This window comes from Chrysemys picta, chromosome 6 (assembly GCF_011386835.1).
Source record: "Chrysemys picta bellii isolate R12L10 chromosome 6, ASM1138683v2, whole genome shotgun sequence".
Classification (NCBI taxonomy): Eukaryota; Metazoa; Chordata; order Testudines; family Emydidae; genus Chrysemys; species Chrysemys picta.
Window position 1 is genome coordinate 101610824 of NC_088796.1, and position 15974 is coordinate 101626797.

At 37.5% G+C, this 15974-nt stretch overlaps 1 protein-coding gene across 1 annotated transcript in view; it reads right to left on the bottom strand.

Annotated features, from left to right (window-relative positions):
- Positions 1-2949: 2949 nt before the first annotated feature.
- RASEF (RAS and EF-hand domain containing) overlaps positions 2950-15974 on the bottom strand; it is a 49281-nt gene continuing 36256 nt past the window's right edge. The window contains exons 10-17 of the mRNA XM_065549445.1: positions 14120-14351; positions 12972-13109; positions 12548-12695; positions 10750-10831; positions 9467-9581; positions 7694-7813; positions 6283-6359; positions 2950-3469 (exon numbers count right to left, since the gene is read on the bottom strand). Of these exons, the coding sequence (XP_065405517.1) occupies positions 3364-3469; positions 6283-6359; positions 7694-7813; positions 9467-9581; positions 10750-10831; positions 12548-12695; positions 12972-13109; positions 14120-14351 (1018 nt within the window). The 3' untranslated portion in view covers positions 2950-3363. The remainder of the gene's footprint in view (positions 3470-6282; positions 6360-7693; positions 7814-9466; positions 9582-10749; positions 10832-12547; positions 12696-12971; positions 13110-14119; positions 14352-15974) is intronic.

A 15974-nucleotide genomic window follows, 5' to 3' on the forward strand; every position in this document is an offset into this window, starting at 1 on the left:
AAACTGCCAAAATACTGTATATTCTGTACTTAATTGTACACCCCCAGGTTATTAAATCAGTAACACATTGGAATTTTAGATCTCAATAAAGAATCAATAAAATATACAAACTACATTTAAATAATATTAAGATAGTGAGTCATACTAATAAGAAAACCTAATAAATTCAAAAGTTCGATGTGACTTGGTCTGTTCCTGCTATCTTCGGGGAGAAAATATTAACCATCTGCCAGCCTTAGATTCCTAGCTCTGAGGCCCTGTCTTATATTTCTGTACATCTAAATCTCTCACTGAGGTCAATAGCATTCTTGGGTGCACACAAAGTGTCCCATGCAGGGTTGTGCTGAACACCTTTAGCTTTCAAGCTCAGCATCTTCCAAAATTGGGCCCAACAGACAGAAAGGAGCCTCAGCTCAGGTTGAGTTACAGTCATATGGATCCATATTATTTCCCACAGATGGTGTGTGGAAAAGGCTTCACAGGATTGGGCCCTTAATAGTAAATTGTAACTATTTAATATAGATAAAGACAGCTTCACTGCTGATGGGATATCTCTTTTGAATACTAGCATGACACAATTTCATTACTTTTAAATGTTCCTGCAGAATTTTCAAGGATTGCTTCTATTTCTCCTTCATTGTCCATGAAATGAAAGGTAACCTGTGATTCTCTCTCGCTTATTTTTTAAGGAAATTTTTTTAAGGAAAGACAGCTATTATTGGGAAAATTTCAGGAGTGGCAGTAAGAGTGAGCAGAAGTTATCAACACTGAATGAGCAATAACTTGAATTGAAATAAAGAGTTAATATGAATCTAGCTTTCTTACTGGGAAGGTCAATTTCAAACAGATTAATGATTTGAAAGCCTATAAATTGTCAGCCTAGGCTTTTAGAAGCCAAAAGCTGGATTATGTTCCCTCTTGATAAAACCCACAGGAGTGGGCTCTGGAGGAGGAAATCTCCAGGATACCCTTGTGGATATACAATCAACTCACTCCTTTGGAAGGGGGGAGGATTAACCCTCATCCCTCACTGAAGAAATCCTGGATTCCCAGTGATCTGCATTGATCTCTTCTCCCTGACAGCAAAGCCAAGCTCCCCCTGGCCATGGCTGCCCCTGTAGAAAAATGGCTGCATTATCTTTTCTGCTTATATTCCATGGCCATATGCCTAGCTTGCTCACTCTTCTCCCAGCATCCGTCACCTCCCCCAGCACAGACCCAAGACCCACAGAGAGGTTTCTGCCAGGTGGGGTAGGATGGTGCTGCAGAAGTAGGTGACTCCTTACCCCTCCCATGTGGGATAAGGTAGATCTGTGTGCAAAGGTTCCCCTCAGCTTATGGATATTGTGGGGCATGATCCGGTCCCAAATACATTTTCTTTTATGAGGCCAAAATATATGGAAATAATGGAGGTGCCAATTTTATTTGGCATTATAGTCTCTTTGCCTTGCTGGAAAATGCTCAGGATTAGTCGTTTGAGGACAAAATCTTGGAGAAAACATAGCTTTAAAAGGATACCTAAAAACACAGATCTCTTTACCTGAAAAGGCATTTTTTTTAAAAACCCAGGTGATAAACTACCCTACTCTAGGGAAGTCCATATTTTATAAAAATTAATAATATCAGTCACAGACTATACTCTGTTAAAATGTAGTGGTTCAGAAAATATCTAATGTTGCTACAGCTAGTATCCACTTTTTCACGGGTTTGAGGTCGGACCCTAAAACTTCACCTAAGTCTGACACTAGGCAGACTGGTTGCAGCTTGAGACCTGTTTTTAATATACACAAAAAAAGGCTGAAATAGTTTGCTCAGCCATTAAGGGTCCTAACAGTACTCCCATTGAAGTCAGTGGGAGCTGTGCCATTTACTTTAACAGGAGGAGGACTGGGCCCCAAGCTCCTGACCCTGCAAATACCTATAAACACGAATTGGTTTTAATGGGACTACCTGCCGGCAAAGTGTCACTCACATGCTTCAACATTTGCAGGACTGGCCCTAAGTAAGGGAACAAAAGACTAAACAAAGTCACTAGGGTGTGATGCTTTTTTGTACTCCTATTTTAATAATTATACTATAATAGTGTCATTTTTACATTAATGATTTTAGGCTTTGAGTTTAAAATATGTACTAAACTATGGGATTTTTAGAAAACTCAATAAAACCAATGTCTTGAATTTCAGAGAGACTGAGCATCTGCAGCTCCCACTGACTTCACGTGGAGTTGAGAGTCCTCGGCCTTACCTTAATGAGAACAGTATTGCCCGATTTTTGGAAAGTGGCTCATGGTCATGCGGACTGATTCCTTTAATAAAAATGTAATATGGAGTCTTGTGCACGTACAGCTGCTAACAGGTGATTGAAGGCCTAAAGATTCACTAAGAAAACAGATTACTACAGACTCTTCTGTACTATTAGAGTCCATTACTTGAACTGTCTGAATTGTCATATATATCAATGGCAAACATTTGAAGAACAAGAGGGAAGGGACAATTCACATTCCCCTATATTACTATATTAACAGTCTCGTTTATAAACAGGCAGGAATTGTATCGTTAATTCATCCCAGTGTTCCTAAGTCCTGCAGATACTGTGACCTCTCTTGAGGTTAGAGCAGTATATAATTTGTCTTTTTGCTTTGCAGGATTCATGCAAGTATTTCCTCCAGTTTTGATCTGTGTGGGATCAGACTTGAGTTTTGCTTTTCAGATGCAACACCATATATTTGCCGAGGTTTGCTCAAAACTCAACAAGTTCACTTGAAAAGTTCAAAAAAATTGACAAGTCTTTTTGACAAACCTGGCCAGGTTTGTAATGAAACTACGTAAGTTTCAAGTGGCTAGGTGGTTTGTTGTGAATATTTCATACAGGTCTAATTTGACCTGCATTTGCTGTCCTAGGCAAAATTAGATGAAGTAACGATGGAATTTCCCCTGGGCTCTGAATATCTTGGGTTTAAAATAAATTATTATAGTGTCTTCAGCTGGTGAAACCTCTTTCACTTTATAAGGAAATATCTAGATGAATGAAATGAAAATACAGTACTGTATGTACTGACTATCATAAATACCCGGCAAAAGTAGAAGCCTTGATTCTGATCTCAGACCATTTTAAAACCAATGTAATTTCTTTGATTTTATTGACATACACTGATATAAAAGTGAGATCAAACCACAGCCTGTGAGGCAAGGTAAGTGCACCAGTGCAGAGCAGCAGACAGTAGGAACTGAATTTCTCAAGTTTTGCAACTACTATATACATATAAATCCATAGTAAGGAGAAAACATTATGTAAATCCTTCATTTTTAAAAGTGATAAAAATACAAAAGTAAAATTATTTAGGGCAGAAAGGGAATTTGTTATTTATATATTACAGCAGTTCTTCATTAGCATTGATTTTTTGACAGTTGGCTCAGCCAGGTTGGTTACGGACCTTGTGTCTTCATTGTCACTTCTTTTTCGCACTTCACTGTAAGACAGCAATGAAATAAATTACATTCACCAAGCTGTATCTTGGTATTTCTACTCAAAATATCAACAAAGAGTCCTGTGGCACCTTATAGACTAACAGATGTATTGGAGCATAAGCTTTCGTGGGTGAATACCCACTTCGTCAGACGCATGTAATGGAAATTTCCAGAGGCAGGTATAACTATGCAGGCAAGAATCAGTTCAGAGATAACGAGGTTAGTTCAATCAGGGAGGATGAGGCCCTCTTCTAGCAGTTGAGGTGTGAACACCAAGGGAGGAGAAACTGCTTTTGAGGTGTGAACACCAAGGGAGGAGAAACTGCTTTTGGCTAAAAGCAGTTTCTCCTCCCTTGGTGTTCACACCTCAACTGCTAGAAGAGGGCCTCATCCTCCCTGATTGAACTAACCTCGTTATCTCTAGACTGATTCTTGCCTGCATAGTTATACCTGCCTCTGGAAATTTCCATTACATGCGTCTGACGAAGTGGGTATTCACCCACAAAAGTTTATGCTCCAATACATCTGTTAGTCTATAAGGTGCCACAGGACTCTTTGTTGATATTTACAGATTCAGACTAACACGGCTACCCCTCTGATACTACTCAAAATATGTTACACAGAGCAATAAAAAGGAATGCACTGCCCACTGTCAGCCACTGCTTTATAACGTAAATTATCCTATTAGACAGTTTGTGAAATGTTTTTAGTTTATGAAATCAATGAAAGGATTGGGACTGAGTGAAATTCTCTATAGTTTCTGCTTTGGAATGGCAGCAATAATTCTATACAAAGTGCTCTGCCAAAGTGCAAAATTAGCAGAAGGAAATAAGTATAGTTGTTATGTGAAAACTATTAATTATATAACTTCAATTTGAGGTCTAGACAATTAGTTATGTTTTCCATTCCTTTGTAGCCCATTTTTCTTTTATTTGTTCCCCTCCTCATATCACAGAAGAGGAAAGCAAAGGGCCCTAGATATTCATATACTAAAGTAAGAAACTATTATACAATTATAAATCTATTCTGAGAAATAGTGCATATCATTAGCCACTTTGTTACAAAGATGCTTGTAATTGGTTTATCTGTACATGTGATTTTCAATTTTGTACCAGTATTATTAATGTGTCTTGTAAAGTCTTAATTCTCAGACCGAGTAGTTCCACTGAAATCAGTTACTGACATCAATATGGTACTACTTAAAATGAGTAACAGTGGCAGAATCAAACCCTAAATACAAGTAACATGGGTCTGGAGGTCTAACTTTCCCATTGAAATGTTAAGTTAGAGATGTTACTTCCAGGAAATGAGAAATATTAATCCCTGAGTATAACCATCCATCTCAGACCAAACTGTTGGACAGTGTCTGGTGCCTCTGTCATTGCTCTCAAATATACCAAATATTAACAGATCCCTCAGAAAGGAACTTTCACTAAGCCAGTGAACAGACTGGTTCTAATCATATATTCAAGGTATTGAAAAGGGAATAGGCAAGATGGGAAGAGCAGTTTGTCCCTTCACAAAATTGAACTATTATAATCATTGAACTATTGTAATCAAATGTTGCCTTTAACATGTTTTTTCACCTGTGATTTAACATTATGTAACTGTGCTGTAGAAATTTCTAACAGCACAATGCTCTGTTGCATTCATAGTCAGGTGCCTGGAAATGAGTCATACAAGTTAACAATTAACTTTGTATTGACATTTGGATATAAATGAATGACTATACTTCTGCTACACCTGTTCTCACTGGAAGTATAGGTATTTTTCCATTTTCTGACTGAACAGACAGCATTACTTCTTTCCAATAATCCAATTTTTTATTTAAGCTATTACTGTTAAAAATACTGTAGCATGGAATAGCCAAATATTGACCTTTCAAGTCAAAAGATTTGATTCTCATATCAAGCTTCAGAGTAAAAACAAATAAATATGATGAGCAATTGACTCCAGTTTAGAGCTCCATGTATTAAATGTAATGCATATTGCTGATCCTTTAAAATTATATAGACACACCGGTAATCATAATTAATACTAGTTTGGAAACCGTAGGAAAATTGCAATGTTTTGGTCAGAATTTATCTAGTACGTTTAAGTTTTGCTAGATGGGTTTGTTTTATTTAATCCAGATGTCTGCATTTTAAATAGTTTAGAAAAAAGTTACATTCAGTAGACATCAAGGAAAATTTATGTGATTATAATTGTCTGTAGCAAAATCATATATAATGATACAAAACCAAATGTGTCTTCAGTGTATGAAAAGATTAAAAGAATAAATGCATGCATCTCATTAGAAAGTATAATTTATCAACCAGAGACATTTTTAAAAGAATGGGATCCATATTTGAGCTCTACTTTAACATAATTTTGTCTGTAAATATGTTCATATTGTTTTAGTGTTTGTGGTGTAGATTCTTTAAAGTCGTTTATTTGATTCACTTATTCAATTATGAATCCTGTTTTATGTTTATTTTTAAAGGATTTACAAGGCACATATATTTTATTTAGAGAGTCCTGTTTTGATCTTAGTTGATCCTAGTACAACAATTTTCAATGTTAAATATCTATATTCTAAACTCATTTAAGTTATGTGTATATGTATATAAATATATCTCTGTAGAATATAGATATTTAACACTGAAAATTGTTGTACTAGGATCAACTAAGATTAAAATGAACTCTATAAATAAAATAAAATATATGCCATGTAAAACCTTAAGAATAAATCCTGTTTTACATTTATTTATAAAGTAAATATAATAGATATTAACCAACAAAGTTAATATTTGATATTAGAAACATGACTACATACCGAGCAAGATGAAGAACTGCTTCTACAATATTAGCTCCATCTTTAGCACTTGTTTCACAAAATAGTGCATTATAAGTCTGCGAGAAGAAAAGAAAAGGATCAGCTACATTGTTGATTGTACAATTAGGTCTAAATGTTTACTCCAAATGATTTCCTCGGAAAATTTAAGAACTACTGAAGAGCAGATTTAACAAATTAAAGTGAACAGGATATTTTGGTCCTTTTAATTCTTTGTAGATGTTAGTTTTAATACTACAGAAATAAGTACCAGTCAGTTATTTTCAGTTTTATAGCTTTTTAAACTTAAGAGCTTTTAAGATATGTAACTGATTCAGGAACAAATCCTGGGCTGGTCCCAATGTCCAGCCTGAATAATCTTGTTTGTGAGGCTGCAAACCAGCAACAGAAGCTTTGAAGCTGTTACTGGAGCTTACATTCTACCTATCGTATTTCCAGAACCCCTGACACCTTGGTATTTAACTAGTACTAGCTACATTAGCATCCACAGCTCTCGGCCCACACACCTTTGCACGGAGAATGGCCCTGCTTCTGCACTATCACAGATCTACCAATGGAGCAAACTCTTGCTCCACTGCTGGCTAGCCAAAAAACCCTGCCCCCAGTGGTGTGAGGAATCCCATAAAGCACAGCTCCACAGCAACCAGGATGTGCAGATCCACTGTACAAGTTCCCGGAATCTTGCTTATGTTTTCCTATGCAACAAATCATGCCAAAACTGCTGCAGTCATGGCTAGAGAGTGGTGCAGAATTACTTAGGCCCAGATCCTTGAAGGTATTTAGATGCCCACATTCTACTTATTTTAAGGGGAGGTAGGCAGCTAAAACCTTTGAAAATCTGGGCTTTAGAAACCAAAATACTTCAACTTCAGAACATCTAAGGGTACAAGAGAAGCAGAAGCTAGTTTCCTCACATCCTCTCAGTAATGCGCCTCACACCTGTAGTAGAGTACAAACATTCTGAGTGGGCAAGATCAGTCTCATACTTAGGGTAACCAGATGTCCTGATTTCTACAGGGTCGGTCCCGATATTCGAGGCTTTGTCTTCTGTAGGCACCTATTGCCCCCCACCCCCATCCTGATTTTTCACACTTGCTATCTGGTCACCCTATTCAGACTCATGAATTTCTTGACCATTTTTCTGAGAACGTCAACAATGTGCCAATTTGTGATGACAACTCTGGACTGAGACAGCTAACTCATTCATTATTCATTATTTGGTGACATTGTTCAACCTCATCAAGTATGCATTACCCATCCAAGGCCAAATTCCATCTTGGTGACTATAAGGTAAAAGACTCTTTGACTCACAATTATTTTCGTGAATTATCCAGACCTCATATTAAAGTTTTTAAGAGGAGTTAAATTTGAAACAATTAGATATAGGTCTTACCATGGCCAATTTTTCTCCATAGTTGATTGGTACACATTTTTGTCCTTGTTCTGAAACTGTTTGGCGAAGATCTGCCTTATTACCCACCATCATGATTGGAATATTCTCGTGAGTTGCATCCTGTAATAAATATATCGTTTATTTACCTTTGGAAAATTCTGAATACAAAAAAGGTCAAATATATCAGCAGGTTATTGGAGCACACATCATATTAATTACTTCACCACCAAAACATCTAAAAACAATGCAATATTAATGCAAGAAATGATACTTAAAATATGTTGAACACCAGTCATGTTGAACAGATAAAACAACTTATAAAATAGCCATCTTAATAGTGAACCTGCCAGGAGTGAATGCATTTCCAACAACAATTGTATTTGCTAGATAACTCTTATGGAAATTAACACTGCACATTATGGCTCAACATAGACACATTAGAATTGGAAAAGGTATAGATAAGGGCAACAAAAACGATTAGGAATATAAAACAACTTCCATCCGAGGAGAGATTAAAAAGACTGGGACTGTTCAGTTTAGAAAAGATAAGACTAAGTGGGGGATATGAAAGAGGTCTATAAAATTATGAATGGTGTGGAAAAAATAAATAAGTGTTATTTACCCCTTCACATAACATCAGAACTAGGGGTCACCTGATAAAATTAATTGGCAGTGGATTTAAAACAAACAGAAAGAAATAAGGAAATATTTCTTCACATAGTTCAGCGTCTACCTGTGGAACTCATTGCTATGGGATGTTGTGAAGGCCAAACGTTTTACTGGGTTCAAAAAATAGATAAGTACATAGAAGACAGGTCCATCAATGGCTATTAGCCAAGATGGTCAGGAATGTACCCCATGCTTCAAGTGTCTCTAAATCTCCAACTTCCAGAAGCTGGGACTGCACGATGGGATGGATCACTAGAAATTGCCCCGTTCTGTTCATTGCCTCTGAAGCATCAGGTACTGGCAATTGTCAGAAGACAGGACTCTGGGCTACATAGGCAATTGGTCTGACACATAATGTCCATTCTTATGTTATTTTATATGACACAATTACCCCTAAAAACAGGGGCTAATTCAATTTCCATGGTAAAAAAAGCATTCTTTCTAAGAGGCAAATGAAATTTTATTCTAATCACCTTCCTTTCTATTAAACACCTTTGGGCAAAGGAGGGAAGCCCTTTTTATTAAATGCAAATTAGTATTCAGGTAACACAAAAGGGTAATAATAAGATAAAGCTAGAGGGGAAAACACTGCTGTGGATTATAGGAAAGATGGTGGTTGTACAGGAAGAAACACTGTACTGTGGCAGAGGCCACAAAGAAAATTGAGCTTGTTCCCATAAACTATTTGAAATGGGTGAGTATTGCATTTTCAGATCAAAGGGAAGTGAGATATTCAGACAAGATGGGGGGAACAATATGAAATGGTTGATTACATGGTATTTTGTGATACCAAACACCACATTTCAGCAACTTTAATGAGAGCCTAGAAGCTTGTGTCAGGATTTAGTTTAATCTCTTGTATCCTGACAGCAGTGCATTTAACTTGCATTACTAGTGGAAACTGCATGTTGGCCAATTCTGCAACACAACCACCTTAATGTAGATTTAAAAACAAATAAAACAAGTATCCCTAAAAGGACTCCATGGTTCTGACCCATACCACAGTTCTCCCAAAGGAAATGCCCATTTCCTAATTAAAAAAAAAATATTAAAATGACTACATAGTAAGTGTACTTTGCAGATTTCACACAGTTAAGTTCTTACCTCAATCATATCCACCCATTCTCGTACATTAAGAAAACTCTTTTCACATGTCACATCATACAACAGTAACACGCCATCTGCTCTTCTGAAATATGACTTGGCAATACTTCGAAATCTTTTAGAAAAAAAATGATGTTTGAAACATTTTAAACATAGATTTAATATTACTACCATTAATAATGAATCATTATTGTATTAGCTTAGTCTGTTAAATAAATTTGTCTCCCCCACAGCCTTCTTAAGAAAAATGTGACAAACTTGCATGTATTACTGAATTCATATAAAGGTTTCTCCAAATTATTTATGCACTTCTATAAACACTCCATTAAAACCTGCAGTATCCTATACCGCAGTCAGACAACACTTTGCAGTAAACAGCAATGTACATGTAGGACACCTTCTTCACACAGGAGTTTCGGTGATATGGTAGCATGTTTAGGTTCCTGTCTGAGAGGCAAAGTTCATAAACACAGTGGGCCAAATTCATTTCTAGTATAACATTTCTGAAGTCAAGAAAATGGGTGTGGAATATGAAACCAATGGATTTACAACAGGGATGAGTCCCTCAATTATAGAGGGCTTTCTTTTCTGTAAACGTACTGTGCTCTGCTCCAAAACTAAGATTACTGACAAGGCATTACATTGCACATTTGAGATTCTTCACATAATGATGAAAAACGAGTGGGCCAAATATACCTTTTAACTTCCTATTCCACATAATACATCGTCTTTACTCAATGCAAAAACAGACAGCATGCCCAATACAAATTCTACTGAAGTGAATGGAAAGATTATAACTGACTTCAGTGGAATTAGATCAGGCACCTTAATATACACACAATTGTGTCAGCTAAAATGTATTGGCTCTCTGTAGTCCAGGATCTCATGGGATTTTATGGAGTTTATAAAACTACATAGATAGTTTACAGATCCATTTATGAGAATTCAGCAATTTGTGCAAGTTTATCATGCCTCTCTTAAAAAGACTTTGGATACCACAGAAGAGACAATTGGCTGTGCTCAATGGGAATCAAGGTCAAGAATCCGAATAGGAATTTAGGTCATTGAACACCTCCTAAGACTGAGCCCTTACAAAGGTAAAGGTCTGTAATAGCAAAAGTAAGGAAGGGACTGAAAAGTAAAAATAGGAGAAATAATGTGGACAAGAAACTGTTACTATTTTTCTTACAACTAGGAAAAAAGTCAGATGCGAATACAAATTCTTCACTAAGAAACAAGTCAATTCACATCTACATCCTAGTAATCTGTTGAGCATTACTAACCTCTCCTGTCCTGCTGTGTCCCATAGCTGGAGCACTGTAGGTTCTCCATCAACAACAAGCCTTTTCATTTGAAAATCAACTCCTTAAAAAGAAATATAAAGTGTACAAAACTAGTCAGTGGACATAATATTGGCTTTGATTTAAGAACTACATTAATACTATTATCAACATAATTACAAATGAATAACAGTGTGATATATTTCAAATAATAGGCTGTAACAGCCATTTCAAATTACAAGTCATTTAGTATATTGTGAGAAAGAGCTCAAGAGTTAAAGCACCCCAAAAAAACGCAGTAATCCCCCAGTGTATTATGGTGCATAATCAATTGGTTTTGGGGGGGGGGAATTAAAACATCCTCTCATGCATTTACTGATGCAAATTTCACATCATAACAAACAAAAAGCTCCACATATGTTATATTATAAAAGCTTTTTACAGAAGGACAGAAAATATTTTGTATAGTAGATCTTATTCCAAACAAGGAGCAAACAAACAAAAAATAACCCTCAAATCACAACAAACAAACACACAAGTGATTTGATGGGCAGATAAAAAAAGTCAAGCTTTGAACTTAATATAACTACAGTAGTTCATGGATGTGATAATATAGATTGGAATGTTGAGACCTCCAAGCTTTTAAAATCCTTCCAATTGCATTTGAATTAGAGCTATTCCAGGCTTCAAGAACACTTTGAAGAAGAAAGGATGAAGAGAAAATGATATGAAAAAGGACAGAGATAAGGGTTGGGATTCTTAAGTGTCCCCCTTCTGCCTGTCCACTCGCAAGCCCGTTGAGGATTCTGGGAGGGTCTGATATATGTAAAGACCTAGATAATAAAAGGTACTGGTAGAGAGGAAGCAGTTCCGAGTATAAGTATTGTTTGGAGAAAGTAAGTTACTGCAGAGTGGGTGTGGCAAGGCTCCATTCTGACCTGACCAATTGGAGATGAGCTGGGAGAAGGGGACTAGCGTATACGCTGCCTCCCCAATAGCAAGGATGACACCAGAAGGAGAAAGTTTGCCTGCTGAACCCTCCTAGCATGAGGATTAAAGGACTAATTAGAGGAAAAGGGTCAGTTGGAGGAGAATCTGGCTGAGGCTCCACTGAGGACCTAAATGAGTACACATGAGGGACTCCTGGCTTAAGGAGAGAGTTAATAACTTCTGAATTATCCAGAAGGCTGGGGATCCTACTTTAAGGAGAGACAGAATGACTTCTTGAAGTACACCGTGCTCCGGGAGGAGAGCTGGGGGTTTCTGTCTTGAGCAGAGAGACCTGTAATTGCCTAAATTACAACCCCACTACAGGTGGGAAGCTGGAGACTCCTGACTTGAGGGACAGGAAGTGACAATTTAAAGTTCAACCCCAGTTCCAGAAAGGGGGCTGGGAGACCACCTGAAGAGGAGCAAGAGACTCTTATATGGATCCAGAGTGGGCATAAACTGGGGAAATTAACAAAGTGAGTTACACCTTGTAGAAAGTCTTAATAAATCAGACCCCAGGAAGAGGATACATGGTGAGTGCAGGGCCATGAGGGGCCACAAGGGGTGTGCTGGGGGGTGGCAATCATAGCAGGAAAGAGAAGATAATGGACAACTGAAAGAGGATTTTTTTTTTAAAGTAGGTTCAAGGATCCTGATACTGCAGCCCCTCCACACTGATTTTAATGGGTGTCTTTGTGCAGAGGATGTTCAGGAACATGCTCCATGTTTTATAAAGATAAACATGACCATTTAGTTTCCCCAACCTAATACACATTTAGGCACCCATATGCTTTAGATCTCAAATCCTTACCCAGAGTTGCGCTGGTGTTTCCTCGAAATTCATTCTTGCAAAGTCTCATAAGGAAACTGGATTTCCCTACTGCTGCATCTCCAGCAAGAACGATCTTGTAAGCCTTCTCTGAATTAGGGTATTTCAGGTTACTGTCTATTGTGTCTGTCTAAAAGCAAAAAGAGCCCACCAAATCCATATTAAAAATGAGAAAAAAATTGCAGTATAGTTAAGTATGTATAGTTAAGCAGGGGAGGGATAGCTCAGTGGTTTGAGCATTGGCCTGCTAAACCCAGGGTTGTGAGTTCAATCCTTGAGGGGGCCATTTAGGGAACTGGAGTAAAAATCTGTCTGGGGATTGGTCCTAGGGTTGAACTTGATGACTTCCTGAAGTCCCTTCCAACCCTGATATTCTAGGATTCTAAAAGTGCTCTGGACTGGTTACCTGTGGAGAGAGGGCAGGGAGACACCTCCTTGTTGAAGCACTAGAGCTGCTTCGACTGACTGGTTGGGAGGATTTCCAGTCTTCTGCTGTACTGCTGTTGTCAGGGCTATAAGCCTCTTCATCCCTGATCTCTGGAACCTGCAATTACCAGTAAATGTTACTATTTTTGTAATATCTCAATTCAGAAAAAAATAGTGCTTTGAAGTGTTATGTATCTTGGATTTTCCCCCCAAAACAAATATCTTTCTCTACTCTAGTGTTCTCAAGAACAATCAGTGCCAAATGCCTAGTACTCAAACAACCCTAAAACATCAAGCTGGTTTCCGGATGTAATAGGAATAAAAGATTTCAGCAAGGAAATTTTCAGATTCAGAAAGATTACAATAAACAGTGAGAAAAATTACTTCAAAAGTTATGAAAGAAATACTTCAATAAGTTTGAGCCACCTCCTTAATTAAACAAAGTCACCGCAGTTGACATTAATTGGTACCCTTAGTAGCATTCTCAACACAAAGATCAGGGACTGAAGAGTCAGGGAGATGGAGCAACTTAGGAGTCAGGAGGCCAGTATTCTATACCCAGCTCTGTCACTGCCTCACAGTAAGTCACTACATCTATCTCCATTTCAGCTTCCTCTTTAGTCAAAAGAAGACAACAATGCTTTCCTACATTGTAAAGTTTTTTGAGATCTCTGCATGTAAAATGTTGTAAGTGTTAATAAATACTATTATTATTATTATTATTATTCTCTTTTCACATCACTGCCAAGGCACATTGGCAGGCTGTGGGTGATGTACTACCTCGATTATATCTCTTCAGTTGATAAGAGAAGGACTTTAATCTTCAGAGCTAATAATTTATCAACTTTCAGAAATATTAAATTCACTTTTACAAACTTATGAAAAGTTATAGCTTCATTAATGAGTCTATAAAATCAGTTAAAATGGGACTTTTTAAACCACAGAGTGTTCCCTTAAGCATCCCACAAAAGTTTCCTATTAATTCTGTTTTAATGCTTATGACCCAGGTAAAGACAATTTAGGTTCCCTGACTTATGTAAAAAAGATAGAGTTCACTTCACAAACAGGGAGCTAATTTTGCCTCCCAACAAAGGTGTCTCTTAGCAATGCAATAAGACTGGAGCTTACATCTGTATCAGAAGCATCACCACCAGAACTGTCCTGCATACAGTGTGGCCTTTGAAAACTTCTTGGATGTCTCCATTCCACTTCTGAATCATATTCATTTGAGTCTCTCAAGGTAGACAAACCACTGTCAAAGCAGCTTTCAGACAAGCTATCAGCATCACAGTTTATCCTTTGCAGAGGGTCACAAAGGGCTAAACACTCATCTTCATCCACATAGGAAGAACGAGATGATCTGGTGACAAAAGCGGGGGGGGAGGGGATATGCTTTTTACAGGATCTGATTCCCCAACAAAATAAGACATTTCAGGTACACATTTTATTGCTCTTTACTGAAAGAAGAATCTCTATTTTTTTAATCTCCAATAAATGAATTCCTTAATTTAGATCCTTAGCAGTGAGCACCCAAACAGTTCATCTAACATGCCATGGTGAGGATGTTGTATTTATTCACAGTCTGGCATTCTTATTCTTAATCCAAAAGGAAATGGTTGTTAAAAAAAAATAGAACATTGTACCATGAACATATTAAAAACAGGGCAGTAGAGATATTAGTCCATCCCAGGACCTGGAAAACCGTCTCTGAATATAAATGGATGTAGCCAGGTTTTACTTATAATTTATTGTCCTGCAAATATCTGTGAATATGAAAAAGGAGGCAGCAGAAATCACAAGCGCAGCAACAGTTGAAGAAGCAGGACAGATAGGTGTTCAGTTCCAGTTTTAGATGTCCTATACATAATCTTTGGCATAACGGCCAGAAACAATTGGTTTCTCGTAAGTATGGGCTTGACTCTCCCCTCCTTTCCAAGACAATGTTCCCCTTTGATTCGCTTTTCTTTTCCAAGGCTATCTTTGTTTTGCTTTGGGTGCCATGACATACAATAGGATACTCAAATGACAGTAGTGCTTGAAGTAAAAGTGACTCACTGTCTTTCCTTTTTAAGTTAATTTGTACAAAAAGGGGAAAGGAAAAGAAAGAGAAATGGAGGGAGGGAAACCTTCAAAAAAGGTATTATGGTCTCCAGCCCCTACCTGCAGCAAGCAGGGACAGGAGCAAATAAAAGTAAAGTGGGGTGGAAAATGCCTGAAAGTAGTGGAGTGAACTTTGCTCTATCTTATAGGAGTGGAAATCACAGTTGCAGCTAATATAGCCAATGGCAGCATTGTTTCTTGTAGAGTTTTGCTGCCAAGTGATCTGAGCACTAGTGTGCAGCATGGAGATGAGGCCTTCTGTGGGGCTGTAGTTTCTATTCATTGGGATTCATAGGGTTGCCTACTCCCAGATAATTTCTATCAATTACTGGTCAGCATTACAGGGACCATTTTCTGTTGCAACAACTTCAGAACTGTCTATTTCCATGCTCCCAGGGTAATGAGTTCTCATTCAAATACTCATGATCTTGGTTTTGGAATACCACAGTAGTACTGTAATACTATTTGTATTCATGCATATAGCCTATAAAAAGTCACTGATATATGAGAACAAAGGGTTCATATTGTAGCAAAGTTAAGAGCATTAAGCATAACCTCAAACAAAGGACTACATTAGTCAATTTTCAAAATCACTAAAGCACATAATCAGTGTTGGGAATTCCATACGTGCTTAAGGCAACTTAATATAAGAGAGGTTATATGACCAGAGAAAAGAAAAATATATTTACTATTCAAAATGTCTTAAAGGCAAGGTTAGAATCCAAACCAGCACCCAGATTTCTGAACACTGATTTGATGTTTCTTGTCTGATATGTGTTGAAAATGGACAGACATTTTGGGAGCAGAACTTCATCTCTCTCTAAATACTGCTAAGCCATACATGCCAGGAATGAGTTTTACCTCTGGCACATGTACTTCTGAA